Source organism: Anomaloglossus baeobatrachus, chromosome 1 (assembly GCF_048569485.1).
Source record: "Anomaloglossus baeobatrachus isolate aAnoBae1 chromosome 1, aAnoBae1.hap1, whole genome shotgun sequence".
In the NCBI taxonomy this organism is placed as follows: domain Eukaryota; kingdom Metazoa; phylum Chordata; class Amphibia; order Anura; family Aromobatidae; genus Anomaloglossus; species Anomaloglossus baeobatrachus.
This window is the reverse complement of record NC_134353.1, coordinates 365,066,848-365,091,313: the sequence shown is the minus strand read 5'-3', so window position 1 is coordinate 365,091,313 and position 24,466 is coordinate 365,066,848. Positions and strand designations below refer to the sequence as shown.

Here is a 24,466-nt window from a genome sequence, read left to right as displayed (position 1 = left end):
TGAGAATGTGCATGAGTGCAAATGACCACTCGGGAACACTGTAAATGTGGAACCGTTACTGCGCTGATGGAGATACGACACATATCCAGAAGAGGTGTAATATAAGGTGCTTTAATTCAACGCCTTTCGAAGTGTAACGCCACTTCCTCAGGAAATCCACCTGGAACTAGGATTAGGAGAACTGCAGTGGGAGAAGCCGATGCTGCGAGCTGGTTATTTTGTAAAGAGTTGAGTGGGAGGGGAAAGCAAGCAGTTTAACGCTGTGCAGAAATCAATGGACTGCTGGTATGTTAGGAGTTGTAACTATTGTGCACGCTGCCAGAGTCAAGGTAGTCACATGTGGCAGAGCTCCATGGAAACTAGTTGTATACTATGAAAGACAAAAGATCTCATTGTAGAAGAATGACAGCAGATAGACAAAGCAAGTTGAATGCAAATTTGCTTATTTTCATGTTAACTAATTAAAACAATTTAACAACTTGAGAAAACCTTTTTAAAACTATTACTCTAAGGACAGGACGTATGAGCCTATAACTGCCCCACTGGCCACTATGAAAATTAAAAGATTACTCATTTTGTATTTTAACAGAGATTGTGATATGGGGAAATTAAAACATTTGCAACATTTTTAAAAAATAAATGTACCGTATTTTCTGGCGTATAAGACGACTTTTTAACCCCTGAAAAGCTTCTCAAAAGTCAGGGGTCGTCTTTACGCCGGGTGTTGTCTTATATGGCGGTGCACGGTGCTGCATGAGCCCATTGTTTAGTAATGCCCTCCTACCGGTCCCCTTCTTACACACAAACATTATTCTCATCTGTCCTCTGTTCCCGCGGTGCCTTCACTTTCTTCTAGTAGACTGCAGGCCCATAGACCCCTCCGCGATAGCGTCCTGTACACTGGGCCACCGCCGTTATGGCTTTACTGCAGTTGAATGCTTTGCTGTGCCGTAAAGCATTCAACTGCAGTAAAGCGCTGACAGCAGCGGCGGCACTGTGTACAGGACGCTATCGCAAAGGGGTCTATGGGCCTGAAGTCCGCAAGAAGCACTCTTCCATGATCGCATCCCATACATGGGGCCGCTGCTGTCAGTGCTTTACTGCAGTTGAATGGTTACGGCACCGAAAAGCATTCAACTGCAGTAAAGCCATGACGGCAGACAGCAGCCCTGTGCATGGGACGCTATCACGGAGGGGTCTATGTGCCTTCGTCTTCAAAAAGCAGCTGAGGTCACCAGGGGAATGGACGAGAGGTGAGAATAGTGTTTATTGTGTGTAAACAAAGGCATAATAGAGGACAAGAAGGGAACTGGTAGGAGGGCATTACTAAACAATGGGCTCATTACTACAATGGGGGGACAAGGATGGGCACATTACTAAACAATGGGCTCATTACTGCAGGGGACATTACTAAACAATGGGCTCATTACTGCAAGAGACATTACTAAACAATGGGCACATTACTTCCGGGGACATTACTAAACAATGGGCACATTACTCGGGTCAGCTTATAGTCAATTATATACGGTATATCACAAACTCTATATTTTAAATCGGAAAACTTGGGGGTCGTCTTATACACTCAGTCGTCTTATACGCCTGAAAATACGGTAAACAAAGATCTGATTTAAACAATAGTTATTTGCTGATGGAAGTTTTCCTTATTTTTGATTTAAAGTGGATTTGCAGAGTATCTTCGTCAGAAGTCTACGTAAGGACGGCATTTGTGGCAGGCACATACTGTGGTGGGGCACCATCTGGATAGCCTCTGTAGCATTTGTTACATTTATTGCCTTTTAATCAAATAGTAATTAAAATTAATAAACAAAATAGATTTTCTTTTATATTTCTGGTTTTAAAATGGTTTCAGAAAACAAATGAAATGCAGCAAAAACTGCTGGTATACAATTCTATAAACTAAGAACACACAATCTCTTACCTTGAGCATCTCAGTCTCAAATTCTTCATCACTATCAAATACAAAAGACGGCTCAGGTTCCTCCGCCTCCTGTTAATTAAAGCGAAAAAACAGAATAACCGATAAATTTGAAATGTTAAAAAGAAAAGATGCTCAGAGCACTGTAGTAAGATATGGTAAATGGTCACAGGATTCCACCAACATATGAACATTGGTGATTGATTGAGTGTTAAATTATGGTAAATGTATATAAATACATTAACATATCACCTTACATCACCTCAAGAGTCAAACACAAATACACAACAATATTTTGAGGCACAACTAAAGCACATCTTGAGAAAATCAGCACATTTAAAAATTACCAGTCTCTTTCAGAATCTTGCACTGAATATAGTTGAGGAGGATGATAAGAAGCAATGTCAGAAAATATTATTTTGCAAAAAAAGTATTAGATGCTTGGAACAAATCTTCGGTAGAGGTGGATAAAAAACCTACAGTAAGGGTATGTGCACGGTAGTTTTTTGTTGCAGATTATTTTTTATGTGGGTATGTTTTATCCTCCACTCATTCGAATTGGTGAAAAAATGCTACAAAAATGCAAGGAGGAAAAATAAGCAACCGGAGCATGAGATTTCAGAAATCTCATTCACTACGCGGGACAGTAGAGTGCTATATTTTTGAGGCAAAAATGCATCATGTGCATGTTCCCTAAATTGACACAAACAAATGGGGGTAAACGTACACTAAAAAGGAAACAAAAAATAGACTATCTACGTGTGCTGCTTAGTTTGTCAGATTCCGGTTGTCAGCTCGGAAGTAGCAGTGGCACAGTATAACAGAGAAACATGTTACCCACACAGAGATGAGCTTACAGAAGCAGGGCAGGTAATAGACCTATATTAGAAAACTGGTGTGGTGGCAATCGAGGTAACATATGGGGTTGATGTCAGCTGTGATGTCAAAAATCACAGCTGCCATCAAGCCCTGAGTTGGTAATGGAAAAGTGTCTATGAAGTAAAAAGAAAAAAAAAGAAACTCACAAAAATCATTTTAAATAATAATAATTTGAAAAACACACACCCTCTTTCACCACTTCACTTCTTAGATTATGGGTGATACAGTTTACTGAAGAATACTGCAGAAAGCATTGAGCAGGGTAAGATTAAACCATCAGTCGTGCAGAGCTTTTAATTATACACTAGATACACATTTTTTTATCTAAAATCAGAGCACCCCTTTAATATGATTAAAAGATGTGGCTTGCAGGTGTTGCTTTCAAAGGAGAAATGAGGGGTGACAGATGAAAGTTAAGATTATTTAAAAAATGTACGTCTCACCTCCCACTTTATGTCTTCATTCTCCTCTTGCTCAATTATGAGAAGTTCATCGATAGTCAGACCCTGGTTCAAGTCTAACGATTGATCTAAAGTATTTTTTTGTTGAGTCTCAGTGTTTCTAGTAGGGCTGCTGCTTTTCCCCTTTCTATGCTCGGCCTCTATATTTGCTGAGTTGATATGACTTTGCGATAAGTGTTCCTGTTCTGCACCACTTTCATGTTCTTTGCAGGCTTCTAAAATACTTCTTAAATCCGCCAGCCCTGAAGATAGCTTGGCTAGAATATCTCCAGCCCTGTGAAACGAAAGACACATAAATCAGTCAGTTCCAAAGAGGGTTTCAATCAAATAAACCAGTGCTCTCTACAGCAACTCAATCTCACCCTAAACCTCTTCACCCCAAATATGAAAAATTAATACAATCCTAAAGCCTAGCATACTTTCCAATTTCAAAAATAAGTCAGACCTCAAATACTTAAAAGTAGTTGTTTTCCTTTTAAATTTGTTATTATTAAAAGGTAATCTGTCACCAAGTTTTTGATACCCCATCTGAGAGTAGCATAATGTAGAAACAGAGACCCCGATGCCAGTGATGTGTCACTTACATTACTGAGTGATGTAGCTTTGATAAAATCACTGTTTTCTCTGCTGTAGATCTAACAGTGCTCTGAATGCTGAGCTCTGTTTAATCCCACCTACACAAATGATTGGCAGTTCTCTGTGTACACTGTGCATAAGCATAAAGCTGCCACTTAGTAGTTGGGGTGAAGTTGGACTAACAGGCAGCAAGTCAAGAAGTAATTTAGTGATACTATCCTGCTGATAAAACAATGAATAAAAAAAACTACAATAAGCAGCCCTGCAAAAGACAAATCATTGGAATCAGAGTCTCTGTCTCTTTCAGATTAGGTAGCAAAAACTTGGTGACAGATTCTCTTAAAGATTCTATTTTTCTAATAGCTTAAAAAAAAACAAAAAAAAAAACAAACATTATAAAAGAAATTTAAGACCTGGATAAAAAAAAATAAATCACTAAACAGACAAGCTGGAGGTAAGCAATACCCATTAGAAACATTTAGCATTAGTATTAAAACATAAAAACATACAGGGAGTTATTACCTTTCTGCATTTGTAGTGTCCTTAAAATTATCCGGGACGTGATCGACTAAAACAAGGAGCTCTTGTGAAAGACAGTTCAGTTTGCTTTTTACTTCACATGATCCAGCACTCAGTCCTATGAAACACATACCTTTCAAGATTTACACACCACTGAAATATATGATGCAATATCCATGCCGAAGAGCTCTACATACAATAAATAGTTCAATAAAGTCTAAACTGTACCTGTGGGGATGGATAAAGCGAGTGTCTCCTTTTCATTCAAGCTCTCCAACTTCTGGTAGATCAGAAGTCCGGCCTACGAGGTATAAAGACAAGATCACCACATGGACTTTCTGATGTAGCTCAGGATTAGAATCTGTTTTCATTTGCAGAGCTCCATTTGTTTATTATATACACTCACTATTACAGCTTGGAGATTTTGTCTGAAATTAAAGGGAACCTGTCAGGTCCAATATGCACCCGGAACCACGAGCAGTTCTGGCTGCATATTGCTAATTCCAGCCTAAAAGTCCCTGTATACACTAGCATAGATAAAGAGATCTTTAGAAAAAGTATTTCTAAAGATCTTTTATCATATACTAATAAGCTCGGGGACTAAACTCAACTCTCCATTAGCATGTTAGTACGCCCCTGTGGGTGTGCTAAGATGCTAATGAATACGCAGCATCAAAGGATGATCTCACTCAGCTCTCCGCTGCCAGCACGTCCAACATTGGATTTCGGCTCAGTGCGCATGACCACAGATTTTTGGTCATGTGCACTTCAGTTTGAAGCCTGGATACGAATACCCGGCTTCATAGCACTGAGACGAAATGATGTGTCGGGCGGCAATGGCAGCGGAGAGGCATTCATTAGCATGTTAGCATGCCCACAGGATTGTACTAACATGCTAATGGAGCAGACTAGGCAGGGGAATTAACGCCCAGGGGACTAGTCCCCTTGCTCATTAGCATCCGATAAAAGATCTTTAGAAATACTTTTTCTAAACATCCCTTTATCAATACTAGTGTATACAGGGACAGTTAGGCAGGGATTAGCAATATGCAGCCAGAACTGCTCATGGTTCTGGGTGCATAATAGACCTCACAGGTTCCCTTTAAAATCTGTCCAATCAGATGGATGGACTGACTGCTTGATCAATAAGGCATACAGACCTCCAGTTCGACTCAAAGAAAGTGAAGGTACGGTACTACTATGGGATGTATTATGAAAGATGAGCTAGTTGGACCTTTTTGGGTTGAAGATGGACTCAAAATCAACTCCCAAACCTGCCAGTTTTTAGAAGACACTTTTTCAAGCAGTGGTATAGAAAAAAGTCTGCATGTTTCACAAAACCATGATTTTTATGCATGACAATGCATCTAAGTCCTTCACTATTTGGCTAGCCAGTAAAGGCCTTAAAGATGAAAGAATAATGATATGGCCCTAACTCACCTGACCTAAACCCTACTGAGAACTTGCAGGCCATTGTTAGACGTGAGTTATATTGAAATATAACATTACACCTCTTCGTACTAGGAGAGTACTACGGTATCAGAGCGCCGGCACTCACAGAACAATTCTGCTGAAGCATCGCACTGAACAGCAGAAGCGATCAGATAGTGCAGGTATAAAGTTCTCTAGGGGGACTAGTAAAAAATAAAAACCTAAGAAGTTCAAATCACCCCTCTTGTCCCACTGAAAATAAAATATAAAAAAAATACACATTTGGTATTGCTGAATTTAGAAATGCAAAATCAAAATATAAAGTCAATTAATCTACTAAACGGCGTAGCAAGATTAAAAAAACAAAAACAAAACTACAGTACTAAGTTTTTTGTTCGCTGCAACATTGCATTAAAATGTAATAACATATTATCAAAACATTGCATCTACCCAAAATGGTATAATTAAAAATGTCAGCTGAAGACGCAAAAAATAAGCCATCACCAAGCCACAGATCTTAAAAAATGAGAACGCTAACAGGTCTCGGAAAATGGCAACAAAAATGCAATTCTTTTTTTTTGGACAAACTTCTGAATTTTTTTTGACCACTTAGATAAAAGAAACACTATACATGTTTGGTGTCTATGAACTCGAACTGACCTAGGGAATCATACTGCTAGGGGAGTTTTAACATACAGTCAAGATGGTAAATAAATAATCCAAAAAACAATCATGGAACTGCAATTTTTTTTTTTGCAATTTAACCACATTTGAAATTTTTATCCCCGTTTTCCAGTACAATGGGGCACAATTAATGGTGTCATTCAAAAGTACAACTTGTCCCACAAAAAAACAAGCCCTCATGTGGCAACATTGGCCGAAATAGATATATATAAAAAAAAGTATGTTTCTTAGAAGAGGTGGGAGGAAAAAACAAAAATGAACAAAGGAAAATCGCCAAGTGGCAAAGGTGATTAATTGACTACAAAAAAATGTTATATAATTTCAAAAATACCAAACACCTTATGAAATCATTACTTCCACTACAGGTTCACTTATCTAAAATGCTGATAACATTGGGTTGAAACTACTTGCCTGCCTGTAAGTACTGCATCTCCTAGTACAATTCCACGATTGTTTTTTGTTTACCACGTTCACTATGTGGTAAAACTAACTCGGCAATATTATTCCCCAGGTCAGTACGAGTTTGTAGAAACTAAACATGTATAGTTTTGTTTGTTTTGTTTTATTTAAATTTTAAAAAAAAAAAAATTGTCAAAAAAATATTGTGCTTTTGACGCCATTTTCTGAGACCCATAATGTTCAAATTTTTGGGGATCTGAGGCTGTGTGATGGCTTGTTTTTGAGAGTTGAGCTGATGTTCTTAATGATACCATTTTTGGGTTAATGCAATGTTTTGATCACCTGTTATTGTCATGTTGCAGAGGCCAAAAAAATTTAATTCTGCCTCTTTTGTTTTTCTAGTTATGCCCTTTACTAATCAGATTAATTTATTTTATATTTTACCAGAATGGCGCTTACTACATAAATAGGGGAACAGAACTGAGCTTACTACATAGATATGGGAACAGAACCTAGCTTACTACTGCCCATAGATATGGGAACAGAACAGAGCTTACTACATTGATACTGAACAGAACCAAACTTCTTGCACAGAAACAGGAACAGAACAGAGCCTACTAAACAAATACAGTACCAGAACTGAGCTTCTACATAGATATGGAAACAGAACCGAACTTACTACATTAATACAGGAACAGAACCAAGCTTACTGCACAGATATGGGAACAAGACCAAGCCTACTACGCAAATACAGTATCAAAACTGAGCTTACTACATAAATACATAGAATGAAAACATCCGAATCCTAACAGTATATTACATAATGATAGTTATCAGAGTGAAATCCTAAAAGTGTGCTGGAAACCTCTTTAAAAGGAACCTATCAGAAATCTGCAACTGTGTCACAAAGGGTCTGATGGGAACTGGTGATTACATGCATCGGTCATCGTGCAGCGGCCGGGACAGCACTGTACCTTTATTTTTGCTTCTGAGCAGGCCCGCCCGCTTACTAATCGCAGAGAAGGACGCACAATACACTGTGCTCAGCCATGTCTGCTAAAGTGACGGCCATAAGCATCTCGCAGAAAAAACAGGCGGCACTGCACAGCTGCTGGGGGAGCGCCTGCGGCATTTTCCCCTCTGCCCCCGAGCTCAGCCTGCTCTTGACATAGTAGAGTAGGGACACATTTATAAAATTATTTTCGCATAGGAACTTTTTTTTTTTTTCTAAAAAACAAATCCAATTGCGGAACTTATTATTATTACAAGAGCTATTGATTAAAATGTACTTAGTTTAACGACAATCCTTTTAAGTGGTCCTGGAGTTATTCTTTAAATAAACTCCAAACCAGTTATTGTTTTATCCATATTCAAGATGCAGAAGTCTCAAAAGTTTCACCATACCTAGCAATTATACACAAGGCATGGTGGGAATACAAAAGAAGAACAGACACATGGTTAATTTCTTATGGTCAGTACATAGACAATCTAAACATTATACTGATATCTCCCTACTAGTCCCATGATTTAAAGTTTTTAACTATAATATAAAATGCAAAAAACTTACATGAACGTTTTGCAAATTTTACAATGCCCAAAGAAAAATAGTAAAAAGAAAAAAAAGGACAGAACTATAAGGGACAAGGTTAAAAACCAGGAATTGAATGTTGAAAGATTGATTTGCTCTAGTTCATATGATGTACAAATTATATAAATTAATCAAAATTAAAATGACTGAAAAAAAAAAGAATCTATCGATTCTACATCAGGATAAAATAACTAGAGATTTTACAAAAATGGTATAAAAAATAAATTTACAGAACAGCAGAAACTATTGGCGAACAGCTTTCCTATTTTGTTTGAACACCACAATATCATAAAAGAAGGGAATTTTGTTACTTACCGTAAATTCCTTTTCTTCTAGCTCCTATTGGGAGACCCAGACGATTGGGTGTATAGCACTGCCTCCGGAGGCCACACAAAGCAATTACACTAAAAAGTGTAAGGCCCCTCCCCTTCTGGCTATACACCCCCAGTGGGATCACTGGCTCACCAGTTTTAGTGCAAAAGCAAGAAGGAGGAAAGCCAATAACTGGTTTAAACAAATTCACTCCGAAGTAACGTCGGAGAACTGAAAAACCATTCAACATGAACAACATGTGTACCCGAAAAACCACCAAAAATCCCGAAGGACAACAGGGCGGGTGCTGGGTCTCCCAATAGGAGCTAGAAGAAAAGGAATTTACGGTAAGTAACAAAATTCCCTTCTTCTTCGGCGCTCCATTGGGAGACCCAGACGATTGGGACGTCCAAAAGCTGTCCCTGGGTGGGTACAGAATACCTCATGTTAGAGCTGCAAAGACAGCCCTCCCCTATATGGAGGCAACTGCCGCCTGCAGGACTCTTCTACCTAGGCTGGCGTCCGCCGAAGCATAGGTATGCACCTGATAATGTTTGGTGAAAGTGTGCAGACTCGACCAGGTAGCTGCCTGGCACACCTGTTGAGCCGTAGCCTGGTGTCGTAATGCCCAGGACGCACCCACGGCTCTGGTAGAATGGGCCTTCAGCCCTGATGGAACCGGAAGCCCAGCAGAACGGTAGGCTTCAAGAATTGGTTCTTTGATCCATCGAGCCAGGGTGGCTTTGGAAGCCTGCGACCCCTTGCGCTGGCCAGCGACAAGGACAAAGAGTGCATCAGAGCGGCGCAGGGGCGCCGTGCGGGAAATGTAGATTCTGAGTGCTCTCACCAGATCTAACAAATGTAAATCCTTTTCATACCGGTGAACCGGATGAGGACAAAAAGAAGGTAAGGAGATATCCTGATTAATATGAAACGAGGATACTACCTTAGGGAGAAACTCCTGAATGGGGCGCAGCACTACCTTGTCCTGGTGGACCACCAGGAAGGGATCCTTGGATGACAGCGCCGCTAGCTCAGACACTCTCCAAAAGAGACGTGATCGCTACCAGAAAGGCCACTTTCCGTGATAGTCGAGAGAGTGAAACATCCGTCAGAGACTCGAAAGGCGGCTTCTGGAGACCAACTAGTACCCTGTTCAGATCCCATGGATCTAACGGCCGCTCGTACGGGGGGACGATATGACCAAACCCCCTGCAGGAACGTGCGTACCTGCGGACGTCGTGCTAGACGCTTCTGAAAAAAACACCAATAGCGCCGAGACTTGCCCTTTAAGGGAGCCGAGCGACAAGCCCTTTTCCAACCCAGATTGCAGGAAGGAAAGAAAAGTAGGCAATGCCAATGGCCAGGGGGACACTCCTTGTACAGAGCACCAGTAAAAGAAAATCTTCCACTTCCGTGGTAGATCTTAGCAGACGTGGGCTTCATAGCCTGTCTCATGGTGGCAACGACCCCGTGGGATAATCCTGAGGACACTAGGATCTAGGACGCAATGGCCACATAGTAGGTTCAGGGCCGTAGAATTCAGATGGAAAAACGGCCCTTGGGACAGTAAGTCTGGCCGGTCTGGTAGTGCCCACGGTTGACCGACCGTGAGATGCCTGTCGCCAGAGCTCTTTGATCGTCATGAAAACCGGGACCTTGCTGTTGTGCCGATTCGTGAAACCCGTCCGGGTGCAGAGACCATTCTCCTGCGTCCACGCCCTGGTGACTGAGGAAGTCTGCTTCCCAGTTTTCTACGCCCGGGATGTGAACTGCGGATATGGTGTATGCTCTGTTTTCCACCCCTAGCAGAATCCGGCGGACTTCCTGGGAGGCTCGCCGACTGCGTAGTCCGCCTTGGTGGTTGATGTATGCCACCGCTGTGGATTGTCCGACTGAATTCGGATCTGTTTGCCTTCCAGCCACTGCAGGAAGTCTTGCAGGGCCATATGCACTGCCCAGAGCTCCAGACAATTGATCTGAAGAGTGGACTCCTCTGAAGAGAGTCCTTGATCGTCTGAGAAAGGGGGACGTTCCTGTGTAGGGACATCGACTTCCCCTCCCATTAGCGAAGAATGTTCTATTGAAGTGGACGCAGATGAAACTGCGTGAAAGGGACTGCCTCTGGATGAGGTGTCTCCTTGAAGGAGAGACTGCACCCCCGTCTGTAGTGACCGCTGTTTGTCCAGTGGAAGCTTCACCATCGCTGAGAGAGTGTGAAACCCCAAGCTAAGATATGCCAGCGATTGGGTTTAACTTTGAAAAGTTGAGGACCCACCCGAAACTCTGGGAAGTCTCCAGCGCCATGTTCAGGCTGTGTTGGCATGCGTCTTAAAAGAGTGCCTTGACAAGTAGATGGTCTAAGTAAGGGATCACAGGGTGACCCTGAGAGTGCGGGAGTGGTCCCACTGCTGCCATGAACTTGGTGAAAACCCGTGGGGCTGTCGCCAGACCGAAGGGTAGGGCTACGAACCGAAGATGCTCGTCTTCAATAACGAATCGTAGCAAACGCCGGTGCTCTGGAGCAATCGGCACGTGGAGATAAGCATCCTGATGTCTATTGATGCTAGGAAATCTCCTTGAGACATTGAGGCAATGACGGAGCGGAGGGATTCCATCCGGAACCGCCTGGTTTTCACGTGCTTGTTGAGCAGTTTAAGGTCCAGAACGGAACGGAAGGAGTCGTCCTATTTTGTCACCCCGACCAGATCGGAGTAAAAAGTGTCTCTTGTTCCTGAGGAGGAACCGGGATTACGACTCCTACTGCCTGCAGAAGAGCCTCGGCTCGGCCGGTGAGGAAGTTGTTGCGACAAACTGTCTCTCACCCACCGGCCATTGACCTGTGGCAGTTAAATGTCGCTAAAGCGGGGGAGTCTGCCACCGACCGCGGACGCGGAGAGAGAGGGCTGAAAGTCATGAGGAAACCGCCTTGGTAGCGGTTCCTCCGGCTGCCTTCTCCGGGCGTGATTGAGCCCGCCAGGAACCTGCGCCCCTCTGAGCCTTTTGAGTCCTGTTGGACGAGGGCAATTGGGACGTGCCCGAGCCTGGGAAGGAACGAAACCTCGACTGTCCCTTCTCCTGATGGGTCTTGTTTGATAGCTGGGGTAAGGAAGAATCCGTACCCTTGGACAGTTGAATGATTTAATCCAACCGCTCACGAAACAGTCTGTCACCAGATAAAGGCAATCTGGTTAAGCACTTTTGTGGAAGCAGCATCTGCTCCAATCCCTTAACACTAGGAGCGTAACAACACGGAGTTGGCGGACGCCACTGACGTACGGCTCGTAGAGTCCAGGACAGCATAAACAGCTTGAGTCGCAATGCCGACATTGCGAGGTGAAGGACGCTACTGCGGCCAAGATGTACATATGACCGCGTCCCTCTGCGCAATACTAGCTGAAATAGCTTGGAGTGCCTCTATGGCTGCGAATGCCGGGGCAACCGACCCGCCGATAGGGCTATCTGTCTGTCAATGGCATCTTTAAGTGAAGTCCCATCTTCCACTGCAACTATAGATCTAGCCGCAAGCCTGGAGATTGGGGGATCCACCCTTGGAGCGCTTGAGCACGTCAGGGGGGAAGAGACAACGCGTATCTTCAATACGGTTGGAGAAACGCTTATCGGGATAAGCGTGGTGTTCCTGGACTGCTTCTCTGGAGTCAGAGTGACCAGAAAAGTACTCAATATACGCTTGAGATACCGAAATAGGGATTTCTTCTGCTGTGAAGCTGACCCCTCCACCGGAGGAGTTGAGGGAGAAATACCCAACCTTCCATTGATGGACGCTATAAGATTATTCACTATGGCGTCCCCATCCGGTGTATCCGGATTGAGAGCGGTCTCAGGATCAGAGTCCTGAACAGCTACGTCTGCCTCATCATACAGAGAGTACTGTGATGAAGTCGAGGGCCGTTCTTAGGGAGCTCGCTTAGGCCGTCTGGGACTGTCGTCCGTGTCAGAGCCTGCACCCTGGGATGCATGGGACCCTCCTGGAGCCATGATTTGTTTCGAAATCAGGGTGGCCAGGGGCATTGAATCAACATTGCCCAAGGTCTGTCTGGACTGCAAAGTCTGTAAGATGTTAGTCATAGCCACAGACAATATATCAGCGTAAACTGCAACTCCGTCCCTGTCCCTGGACAGGGATCACAGGTGGTTCTTTTGGCCACCTGTAGCAGAGACCCCGTTGAGTAATTGCACACACTGGGAGTCCTGGAACAGTCGCATGCAGTACAAGCAGCATAGAAAGCCTGTGCCTTGGCACCCATGCTTTTTTTTTTTTTTTTTTTCTTCTTCTTTTTTTTTTTGCTGTTGCTGTCTAGCCATCTAGGAGCATTAGCCAAGAATAGCGACCGTACAGTGCAATGTATAGCATACAAGCATGAAGTACAATAAACACTTCAGCACATGCAGTACAAGGAGCATAGAAAGCCTGTGCCTTGGCACCTTTGCTTTTCTGCTGCCGTTGTCTAGTTATTCAGGAGCATTAGCCAGAAAAAGCTACATACAGTGAATGTATAGCATACAAGCATGAAAATAACCACTGCAGCACATGCAATCCAAGCAGCATTGAAAGCTTGTGCCTTAGCACCCTTGCTTTTCTGCTGCTGTTGTCTAGTCATCAAGGAGCATTAGCCAAGAATAGCGACATGCAGTGAATGTACAAGCATGAAAATAAACTCTGCAGTACATGCAATCCAAGCAGCATTGAAAGCTTGTGCCTTAGCACCATTGCTGTTTGCTGCCGCTGTCTAGCCATCTAGGCGGGTAGACAGCCAAGAATAGCCCTTACAGTGCAATGTAAAGCATACAAGCATAAAGGACACATGACACTGCAGCACATGCAAGACAAGCAGCATATAGAGTCTGTGCTTTAGCACCCCTGATCTTTTGCTGCTGTTTCTAGGTCTGCATCCTGAATAGCGACCGTACAAAAGTACAAAAGGACACTTCGGCATTAGTGGGTCAGCACTTTAGTTGCCGCTTACCGCCCGCACAAAAGCGGGTGTGTGGCGCCGGAATCCTGTGCTGGTAGCTCAGTGTCTCCGTTTTCCCGCTCTGCGTGCCGGAATGGCTGCCGGCGTCCAGAGGAGAGGGGCGGGCCGAGGGCGTGCCCGAGACAAGAGCGGGAACCCGGCGCCCACTGTGTCTAGTAAAGGGGGCTGGAGAATGCAAATAAGGCTCCAGCCCTCGGCGCTGCTATAGAACAGCGTCTCTCCCTGTCCCTGAGTGACAGGATGGGGGCGGGAACGAAGCGGCGCTAGGCCGCAAAAGCCGGGGACTAAAGTTAGAAGCGCCGCCGCCGTAAAAGCGCGGTCGGCGCGTCCCCGGCGCACTACAAGTCGCAGCTGCGCCGCCGCTCCAGGGGCGGTCGGCGCGGCGGTCCCCACACGTAAAGTCCCCCAGTAATCTGCAGGGACTATAAGCCCAGCGCACAGCGCTACAGTCCCCGGCGCACTAGCACACCCAGCAAGCCTGGAGTGTGCGTGGCCTGCCATACGGGGACACAGAGTACCTGAAAGTTGCAGGGCCTTGTCCCTGAACGGCACTCCCGCTCCACATCCAGCAGGTTCTATGGGTCTGTGGATGGAGCCCGGCCTCAGGGCTTGGTGGCCGGAAAGATCCCACTTCCTCAGAGCCCCTCAGGGGGATGGGGAAGGAAAACAGCATGTGGGCTCCAGCCTCCGTACCAGCAATAGGTACCTCAACCTTACAAACCACAAGTGGGGTGAGAAGGGAGCATGCTGGGGGCCCTAGTATGGGCCCTCTTTTCTTCCATCCGATATAGTCAGCAGCTACTGCTGACTGAACAGTGGAGCTTATGCATGGATGTCTGACCTCCTTCGCACAAAGCAGAAAACTGGTGAGCCAGTGATCCCACTGGGGGTGTATAGCCAGAAGGGGAGGGGCCTTACACTTTTTAGTGTAATTGCTTTGTGTGGCCTCCGGAGGCAGTGCTATACACCCAATCGTCTGGGTCTCCCAATGGAGCGCCGAAGAAATACATGGTTATCCATTACACGCTTTTGATGGTGTGGCCATAAAATGTGTAAAAACAGATTGTGTAAGCGGTAATGCTTCTCCTCGAGAAGACCACAAATGTGGCATAAAGAGACTTATAGACCATATAAGTCATTTGTGACATTTTTTAAGTACAAACCGGAAACACTTCCTTCAGTATGTCATATTGAATGATGATATATTGATTAGAACCTGACATACGTGATGTATAATATTGCTTGCAAAAAATGCCAAATCCAGTGTGTGTCCATTTAAAAAGATTGTATTAAGAAATACATCTAGTGATGGGTAGACCTGGACCGGAAACTCTAGAAATAAAAAAATAAAAAGGAAAAATAAAGAAATAAGAATGAAGCAACTTCCGAAGCTCCAGGGCCGCTGTAACTGCTCCCACGGCCTCTCATTCACTTCCGGGGGTCGCTGATCCATATGCACTGCTTTCCCTGCCCACTGGCAGTCCTGGTGTCTGATTGATTGCAATCAGATGCACCCCTAGCCTGTGTGACCGCATCTGACTGCAACCCATCACAGGTGCTGTCTGCGAGTCTATAGTACAGTAAAAATAAATAAATGAAAAAATTGGCATAGGGTCCCCCCATATTATGATACGTGGCACAGATAAAGAATATGGCTGCAGCCCCCAACCCTGCACTTATCTTGGCTGTGTATCAATATAAGAGGAACCGCATGCAGTTTTGTTTTTTTGTTTGTTTTTTTTTTTTTTAAAAAAAAAAAATATTTAAGTAAATAATTTTTTATAAAACAACGTACGGTTCCTCCAATTTTTAAACCTAGCCATGATAAAGCCCAACAGCTGGGGGGCTGGAATTGTCAGGCTGAGGAGATCCATGCTTATTGGGCTCCCCAGCCTAAAAATAGCAACCTGCAGCCGCCAAGATAGTCGTATCAATTAGATGTGACAGCCCCGGAACTTTACCTGGGTCTTCCAAATTGACCTGATGCAGTGGCAATCGGGGTAATAAGGGGTTAATGGCAGCCCACAGCTGCCAGTAAGCCCTAGATTAGTGATGTGAAGCGTCTATGAGCCCCCCCAATACTAATCTGTAAGTGAAAGTACATAAACACAAATACTGAAAAAATCCTTTATTTGAAACACAATACAAAAAAAAACCTCTTTCCTTTATTAACCCCCCAAAACACCCCTGCAGGTCCAATGTAATCCATACGAAGTCCCACGACGATTCCAGCTCTGGTACATATCTGAAGTCACATAGTGTGATCATGGAACATGACTGCCTGCTGTGGAATGCAGGCAGTGAATGAATCAGCAGGGCGATCAGCGATGACGTCACTCAGGTTAGTTGCGGGCACAGCTGGAGGCTCCTACAGCCCTCCACCTATGTCCACATGGGACCTCAGTAAACTCAGGTTCACAGATCCGGCAGAAAACAGCGTGGGTTTTTTTGCCAGGAGAAGCAGATTTGATGCTGAAATTTTTACATCATATTCCTGCACAAAACCTACACCTCCTGGCAAAAAAACGCATCAACACCGTATTATACCGCATGTAGGTTTGATGTGGTTTTTTTGCCAGGATGTGTAGATTAGGTGCAGCAATATGGTATAAAAATTTCATCACCAAATTTGCATCTCTTGGCACAAAAATGTAAAAGAAAAACAAAACACTTTCTGCTCATTGGGTTCAAATTTGGTACAGATATTTTAGCACTAAATATGCACCTCCTAGCAGAAAACCGCACCGAAACGGTGTTAAAACTTTTTTTTTATATGCAAATTTGGTGATTAAATTTTTACACCATAATCATGCACCTTATCTACACCTCCTTGGTAAAAAAAAAATGCATCAATACCACATGCGGTATAATGCGGTAGTGATGCAGTTTTTTTTGCCAGGAGGTGTAGATTGTGTGCAGTAATATGGTGTAAAACTTTCACCACCAAATGTGAATCTCTTGGCAAAAAAACATGGTTTTCTGCCAGGAGATGCAGGTCTCACCTGAGGTGAGGTCACCTGAAGTCAGGTTACCTGCGGTCACAGGTGGAGAACTGTGGGAACCTCCAGCTATGACCACAACTAACCTAAATGACGTTACCGCTGATGACGAAGCGCAGTCATTTTCTGCCTTTAGTTCACAGCGGGCGGTCATGTTCCATAATCACGCTCTGCGACTTCATATATGTAGCAAAGATGGAATCGTCGTGGGACCTTGTGTGGATTACCTCGGACCTGCAGAGGAGTTTTGGAGGTTAACAAAGTGGTGAAACAGGGAGTTTTACTGTATCTTATTTCAAATAACGTATTTTTTCAGGATTTGTGTTTATTTACTTTCACTTACAGATTAATAATGGGGGGTCTCATAGATGCCTCCCATTGCTAATCTAGGGCTTAGTGGCAGCTGTGAGTTGTCATTAACCCCTTATTACCTCAACTGCCACCACACCAGGGCAAATGGGATGAGCCGGGTAAGTGCGAGGATTGTCGTATCTAATGGATGCGACAATTCCGGGGAGCTGCAGGCTGCTATTTTTAGGCTGGGAGCTCAATAACCATGGGTTTCCCCAGCCTGAGAACACCAGCCCCCAGCTGTCGGGATTTCTCATGCCTGGATATGAAAATTGGGGGAAGGGGGGAACCGCACACTGGTTTTTTTTTTTACTTATTTATTTAAATAATTAGAAAAAAACAAATACGTTGCATGCAGTTTCTCCTATTTTGATACACAGCCAAGATAACACGTACAGCTGTGGGCTGCAGCCTGTAGCCGTACACTTTATCTGTGCTAGTATCATAATATGGGGGACCCTACGACAAATATTTTATTTATTTTTATACCACGATAGACGTGATATAGAAGGGTTAAATAGTTTCTCTATTTCTTTATTAAAGATATTTTATTTCATTAGTAAGTAGTTCATAGTCATAGAGCCTTCGGAATAAGAGACAAGATCAAGGATTATTATTGTCTCTAAAGCTGGGTTTACACACTGCAACATCGCAAAGGACATCGCTGTAACGTCACCGGTTTTGTGACGCAATAGCGACCTCCCTAAGTCTCTGGTGAGTCGCTGGTGAGCTGTCAAACAGGCAAACCTGGCCAACAACGCAACAGCGATCCGGACCTGCAGAGCGACCTAGCTGGTTGTTGGGGACATTGATAAGCAGCCTTTTGAAAGGGAAGTTGCTAACTAAGTCGCTGCAAAGTCTTCACACACTGAAACTTTGTAGCGATGCATGCTGCACAGCGGGAAACAAAGGACCTAGGAATGGTCCTGAACAATTTGTAGCGATCAGCAACTTCACAGCAGGGGCCAGGTCGCTGATGTGATTCACACACTGCAACATCGCAAACAACATCGCTATTGCGTCACAAAACCGGTGACGTTACAGCGATGTCGTTTGAGATGTTGCAGTGTGTAAACCCAGCTTTAATGTTCTTCTTATCTTCTTCTTATCTCATATGCATGACTCTACATTTTTGTTTTGCTAAAACTTAAAGGTCATATGAGCAACTTGTGAAGTCCAGCTAGAAGCTTTTTTTTGCAATATCACATTGATCTGTAAATGGTATAAATAAACTGTACTTTGGTTAAATAAACAGAAAAAATTGATCATGCCCACATGGATGCAGGTCTTTTTCTCCGAGCGCTCGATCTTGATTAGGTCTGAAGAGGCCTAATTCAGAGGACCTCACTGGTGATCCCATAAGCTGACTTGTGACAAAGCAGAACAGCTACAACAGTTTTTGGTGCCCAACGTGGAGCCGTGGCCAACCAGCCTATTCGGAAGAAGTTTTGGGGACTCTGGAGACAGTGAAATTTCAGCTGCAGCAAGGTGAGAAGCTTTATTCTTACACTTTATTTCACTCTCTCTGATTTCCCGAATATTCTGGGTAAGGCTGTACACACGGTTCAAGAACTCTGGCATCACCAGTGAGTATTGTTTTTTCATGCATGTCTGAATGAGAGTTGAAATATAGAGTAATAAGATAATCTGTTGTTCGTCCATTAACTGATTGCATAGATTGCATAGCACAGAATTTGGGACAGTCTCTGTATAATTACATTTGCTGTGTTGCTGTGTTTTGTGTTTTACTTTGGCCATCTTTGCATCTTTGATGGGCAATACACTGGTCTAGGGATTTGTGTTCATAAGTGGTTTCATATTAATGCCTAGATAAAGTAGGCAGGCAATAGGTTGTTGTATATTGATGAGAAGCCTCAATAACAAAGTGATGAGAAATTGAGATAAGAGACTTGGTGAAATAATATGTATGTATAAGTTTAATGGTTATAGGTCATACTGTGGACTGTGAAAAGATGTTCCGGTTGTGAAATGTCACAGGGCATAGCCATATAGAGTATTTGAGTGGATACCTGACATATGTATTTTTTTTTTTTTTCTTCCCATCAGTGTCAAGAGCGGTTTAGATAATTTTATTTGCATGTGAGGTTAACCCTTGGAAGGTGTATTGTTACATATGTTTCTGGAATCAATGAATGAGTAAGACAAGTGGTCCTGGGATCTGTCCTTATAGTGAGATATTGTGTGTTTCTTCCCCTCAAAATGGGGATGAAGGTTTTATAGCAAAGTAGAATATTAGTACTGTGAAGGTATATAAGTAGTCTCAATTTTCTGCTGGGATTGTGTATTATACCAGTGGGTATTAGGATTGTGTTTTGGAAAGCTGAATCTGGACGAGATAAGACTCTTGCTAAACAAACTGTGCGCTGCTGACATTCTGTTGGGAGGGGTCAAGTGAACAGCTGCGCGATTTTCTGCCCTCTGTGAGAAGTCAGCTCTGAGGATTGTTTTGGTTTAACTCTAGTTTACGTTCGTTGCTGGAATACTTTGTAAAGGACCAGCATGGAGTACCCAACTGCACATCAGGTCTAAGTGGGTTAGAGAGCATTGTGGCCTTCCCACTTACATGGAGGTGGTCTAGCAGGTGAGAGGACTATCACACCTGGTCCTTCCTGCTTTAGTCATCTGGTCTATTGGGTAAGAGGTGTTTTTTAACCCTTCCCAATACGCCCTACAAGTGTAGCAGGTGAGAGTGAATGCTGATTTAGCCTTCCTGCTCCCACTTGAGAGCCCATTCTGACTTGCCAGGAGAAGTGTGGCCTGTTAACAAGGTTCAGGGACACTGAGAGGGCATTTGCAGAAAGGTGGGCTGTGTGGGAATAAGTTGAAGCCATGGGCAACTTGTTCAGTGTGCAGTGTGGGGCTCCAGCAGGATCCAAAACAGCCAAACAGATAGTGCAAGAAAGGAAAGTCAAGGAAGCAGTGAAAAATGTCAGACCAATACTCAGAAAGGCAGACATGCCAGAGTGTGGGTGTTTGGATGTTGAGAAATGGCACAGATTCAAGGAAGAGGTGCAGCATTGTGGATGTAAAGAAATAACAGTGGGATGTATTATTATATTATTGTTATGTAAAGTGTATTATAAATGTTTTAATGCACCAAGAGCAAAAACTGTGACTGCTACCGCCCCACCTTCACATGATCAGAAACCCAGACCAGATGAATGGACTTGTAAACATTGTAGTCAGAAAAACCCAGACTGGAGAAGTACTTGTGCTACGTGTAATGTTACTCGCCCTAAGCTGATTGCACTAAATCCTGTTCGAACCAGATCACATGTGATGACAGAGGACGCTGACACTGAGACAGAGGTAGTGAAGGAATTGAGTTTTGGGGAGGAAGCTGGACATTACTCTGATGGTGAGGAAAGAAAACAGTAATTGACTGGGCAAATGCATTTTTCTCTGTGCCTCTACACCCTGACTGTCAGTATCTTTTTGCCTTCACACATGAGGGGAAACAGTACATGTGGACAGTCCTCCCGCAAGGAGGAATTAATTCACCTACCATTTATTCTACAGCTATGGCAGGAATTCTAGAGCAGTGGCAACCGCCTCATCCACAGGTTACGCTATTGCAGTACGTGGATGACCTTTTGCTCTGCTGTCCAGACCAGACGTCCTGCAAGGAAGCCACAATTTCTTTGCTGTGTTTTCTGGCAGAGAATGGTTGCAAAGTTTCACGTGAAAAATTACAGTACTGTAAGCAAAAGGTAACATTTTTGGGTCACTGTATCTCTGAAGGTACGAGACACCTGAATGAGGAGAGAAAACAAGCAGTCCAAAATCTCTCCCTACCCAGGTCCCACCGGCAACTGCGCACCTTTTTGGGCTTAGTGTCATACTGCAGGCCTTGGATAAGGTCTGCCTCGCAAATGATGCAACCCCTCTGATTGTCTGTCATCTGACCCCTTTGACCTCACTCAGGAAGCTATTGATTCCTTTCATTCCCTTAAACTACTCATTGTATCTGCCCCGGCCCTGGGTATTCCAAATTACGATCAAACATTTTTCTTGTTTTGCACAGAACAGGGAGGGCATGCGACAGCCGTCCCCACACAGCAACATGGTGACAAACAAAGACCAATAGCTTACTACTCAGCGCGATTGGACCCAGTTGTCAGAGGGTCTCCCACGTGTGTCCGTGCTGTAGCGGCTGCTGCAGTACTGCTAGGGAAAGCTTGTGAGATCACACTGACATTTCCCTTAACAATTTACTCCCCGCATGACATTCATGCTATACTTGTGCAAGTCTAACCGAAACACCTGTCTATGGCCAGACAGCTCAGACTTGAATGTGCCCTTCTGATTCCTGAGTATGTCACCCTCAAGAAGTTTAATGTTCTGAATCCAGCCACCCTTTTGCCAGTAGATTCAGAAAAGGGGGAATTGGTGACAATGGTAGCAAGTGAGGATGAATACTTTGACATGACGCACGAGCATGGCTGCATAGAGCTGATGAGTCAGGAGACAGCAGGTTTTCCACATGTCTATGATACACCTATTACTAATGCAGATTTTGAGTTTTTTTGTAGATGGCTACAGATACCACCTGGATGGGAGATTCTACACTGGATATGCAGTCGTATCCTCACATGAGGTAATCCGAGCTGAACCACTCCCGCCGCACATGTCCGCGCAGGAGGCGGAGCTAACAGTGCTCATTGAGGCGTGTAGAGCGGGATCAGGTAGGAAAATTAATGTTTATTCAGACTCAAATTATGGATTTGGGATCTGTCATGATTTTGGCCCTATCTGGAGAAGTAGAGCTTTTCTTAAGTCAGCTGGTAAGCCTATTAAAAATGCAGAATTGGTAAAACGGTTAATGGAGGCACTAATGTTACCAGTCCAGGTTGGCATCATTAAGGTGAAAGCACACACAAAAGGTGACTCACTGGAGGTAGCGGGCAATAGAAGGGCGGATGCGGCTGCGAAAGCAGTGGCAAAGAGGCCTAGGGATCAGAGGATAGTGGCAGGGAGCCAGCAAGTCCCATCCACAGTAAGTCTGGATGTCCTGAAATCCCTCCAGCATCAGGCTGCCCAAAGAGAGAAGGAACACTGGGGGAAAATGGGAGCTGGGCTGAACTCAAATGGAGTATGGGAAAGTAAGGATAGGTTGTGTTTACCAAGGTCCCTGTTCCCTATGATGGCACAAGCAACACATGGCCCCACTCACGCCTCAAAAAGTCACATGTGTAACCAGGTGAATGCCTTCTGGATCGCTCCTGGCTTCAGTTACGTAGCCTCCAAACACGTACAATCCTGCATTATCTGCACACAACACAACCCAGGTAAAACAGTAAAAGTCCCTAAGAAAGCAACACCCAGACCGCTGTACCGTGTCAACGACTGCAAATAGACTACATACAACTACCCAAGGTAGGAGTGTATGAATACGTCCTGGTATGTGTAGATTTCTTCTCAGGATGGGTTGAGGCCTATCCAGTAAAATGTGCAAATGCTAAAACAACTGCAGAAAAACTGATGAAGGAACTAGTCTGTCGGTATCACATCCCAGAAGCCATAGAAAGTGACAGGGGTACACACTTCACTGGAGAAATAATGAGGGACATTATGCAGGCCCTGGGAATAGAGCAGGCATTCCATACCTCTTATCCACAGAGCAGTGGAAAAGGAGAGAGAGATTAAATGGGACACTAAAACTAAAAATTCAAAAGGCTATGGCAGAGACAGGAAAGAATTGGGTAGAGTGCGTATCCCTGGCACTCTTTTCAGTCAGACACACTCCAAATAGAAAGACAGGCTTGTCTCCTTTTGAAGTCCTGTTTGGTAGTGCCCCAAAAACAGGTCTCTACTTTTCCACAAGTGTTACAGATGCAACACGACACTATGACAGCCTACGTCCAGGCCTTACAGGAAAGACTTAATGTGGTGCATAAACATGTATTTTCATCCATTCCAGATCCCAATGCAAGTGCAGATGTGCATCAGCTGAATCCAGGTGATTGGGTGGTCATGCGCAGACACGTGAGAAGGGCCTAGATCCACGCTCTGATGGCCCATTCCAAGTCCAGCTGACCACATCCACCTCAGTGAAACTTGAGGGAAAGCCCACCTGGATCCACGCCAGTCACTGTAAAAAGGTCACTCCACCGGCAGAATGACAGTTTTGCTAATTATCCTGCTAGGTGTAGCAGGGTTGCTGCGCCAAACAAAGACACTGAGCGAACTTTTAAATATGGACTGGGATAATAAACTCATTCGCCACCATATTTCTCTTACTGAGGACATGGAAGGAGAAAAGCCAAAAGACTGTTGGATCTGCACACACAGTTTTATTTTCTTCAAAGACTATGCCTTATTTAGCCTTACCTCTGGAACCACAGGAGGTGTTGATATCAGACTGTATGTACAATGAAACCTGGACTCTATCGATATTCTGGTGAAAAGATGTATTTGCCACCTTGACTATAGCTGGAAAGGTCACTAATCCCTGGTTCCAGCTAAATATCACACAGCCTAGGGGACAGTCGTGGTGGATGGAATACAATCCGGACATTGAGGGTGTAGTTACCAAACTAAAGACTAAGATCCCTCATTCAGGCCCCATTACCTACGATGGATTATGGTTCAGTCTTCAATATAATGATGTTGCTATCTGTGGAAAGGACAATGATTTTTTCCGTGTGTTTGTGTCTATGTGTGTATCTACATACATAGTCACCAGTTTTTGTCTGTTCTCCTATTATATGTATATATGTATATATATATATATGGATGATTCCAGCAAAGACTCCTGGTGGGGAAATACATTTTCTTTTATGAATCCAGCTAATTGGTTTAAGGGCCTAGCAGGTTGGGTTTCTGGCATTATACAATCCTGTATGCAAATATTGTTATTCTGTCTATTGCTTTATATAGCTGTAAAAGCATTGATATATGCGTTAGCTAAACTATTGAATAATGTATGTTCTAAGAGTTTCAGTATTGAACCCTCTGTAGTTTACTACGGACCCCAAATGGCCTCTACTGACGGGAAGTAGGTGTCCACACTGAGGGTGGATGGGTGAAGTGGTAGGAAGACCCCTCATGGGTACTTGGCCCATGAGCCAGCAGCTCCTGTTTGGACGCCTACTGACCCTGTAGTGAAGGTTATACCATTTACAAAAGGGGGAAATTGATATAGAAGGGTTAAATAGTTTCTCTATTTCTTTATTAAAGATATTTTATTTCATTAGTAAGTAGTTCATAGTCATAGAGCCTTCAGAATAAGAGACAAGATCAAGGATTATTATTGTCTCTAAATGTTCTTCTTATCTTCTTCTTATCTCATATGCATGACTCTACATTTTTGT

General features: G+C 43.8%; 1 protein-coding gene across 2 annotated transcripts in view; it reads right to left on the bottom strand.

Moving 5' to 3' along the window:
- The window catches only part of WRN (WRN RecQ like helicase), a 345,122-nt gene that overhangs the window by 218,369 nt on the left and 102,287 nt on the right, over positions 1-24,466 (bottom strand). For both annotated transcript variants that reach the window (XM_075352466.1, XM_075352467.1), the window contains 4 exons: positions 4,600-4,672; positions 4,375-4,489; positions 3,259-3,550; positions 1,940-2,008 (listed from right to left, as the gene is read on the bottom strand). In XM_075352466.1, the coding sequence (XP_075208581.1) occupies positions 1,940-2,008; positions 3,259-3,550; positions 4,375-4,489; positions 4,600-4,672 (549 nt within the window). The remainder of the gene's footprint in view (positions 1-1,939; positions 2,009-3,258; positions 3,551-4,374; positions 4,490-4,599; positions 4,673-24,466) is intronic.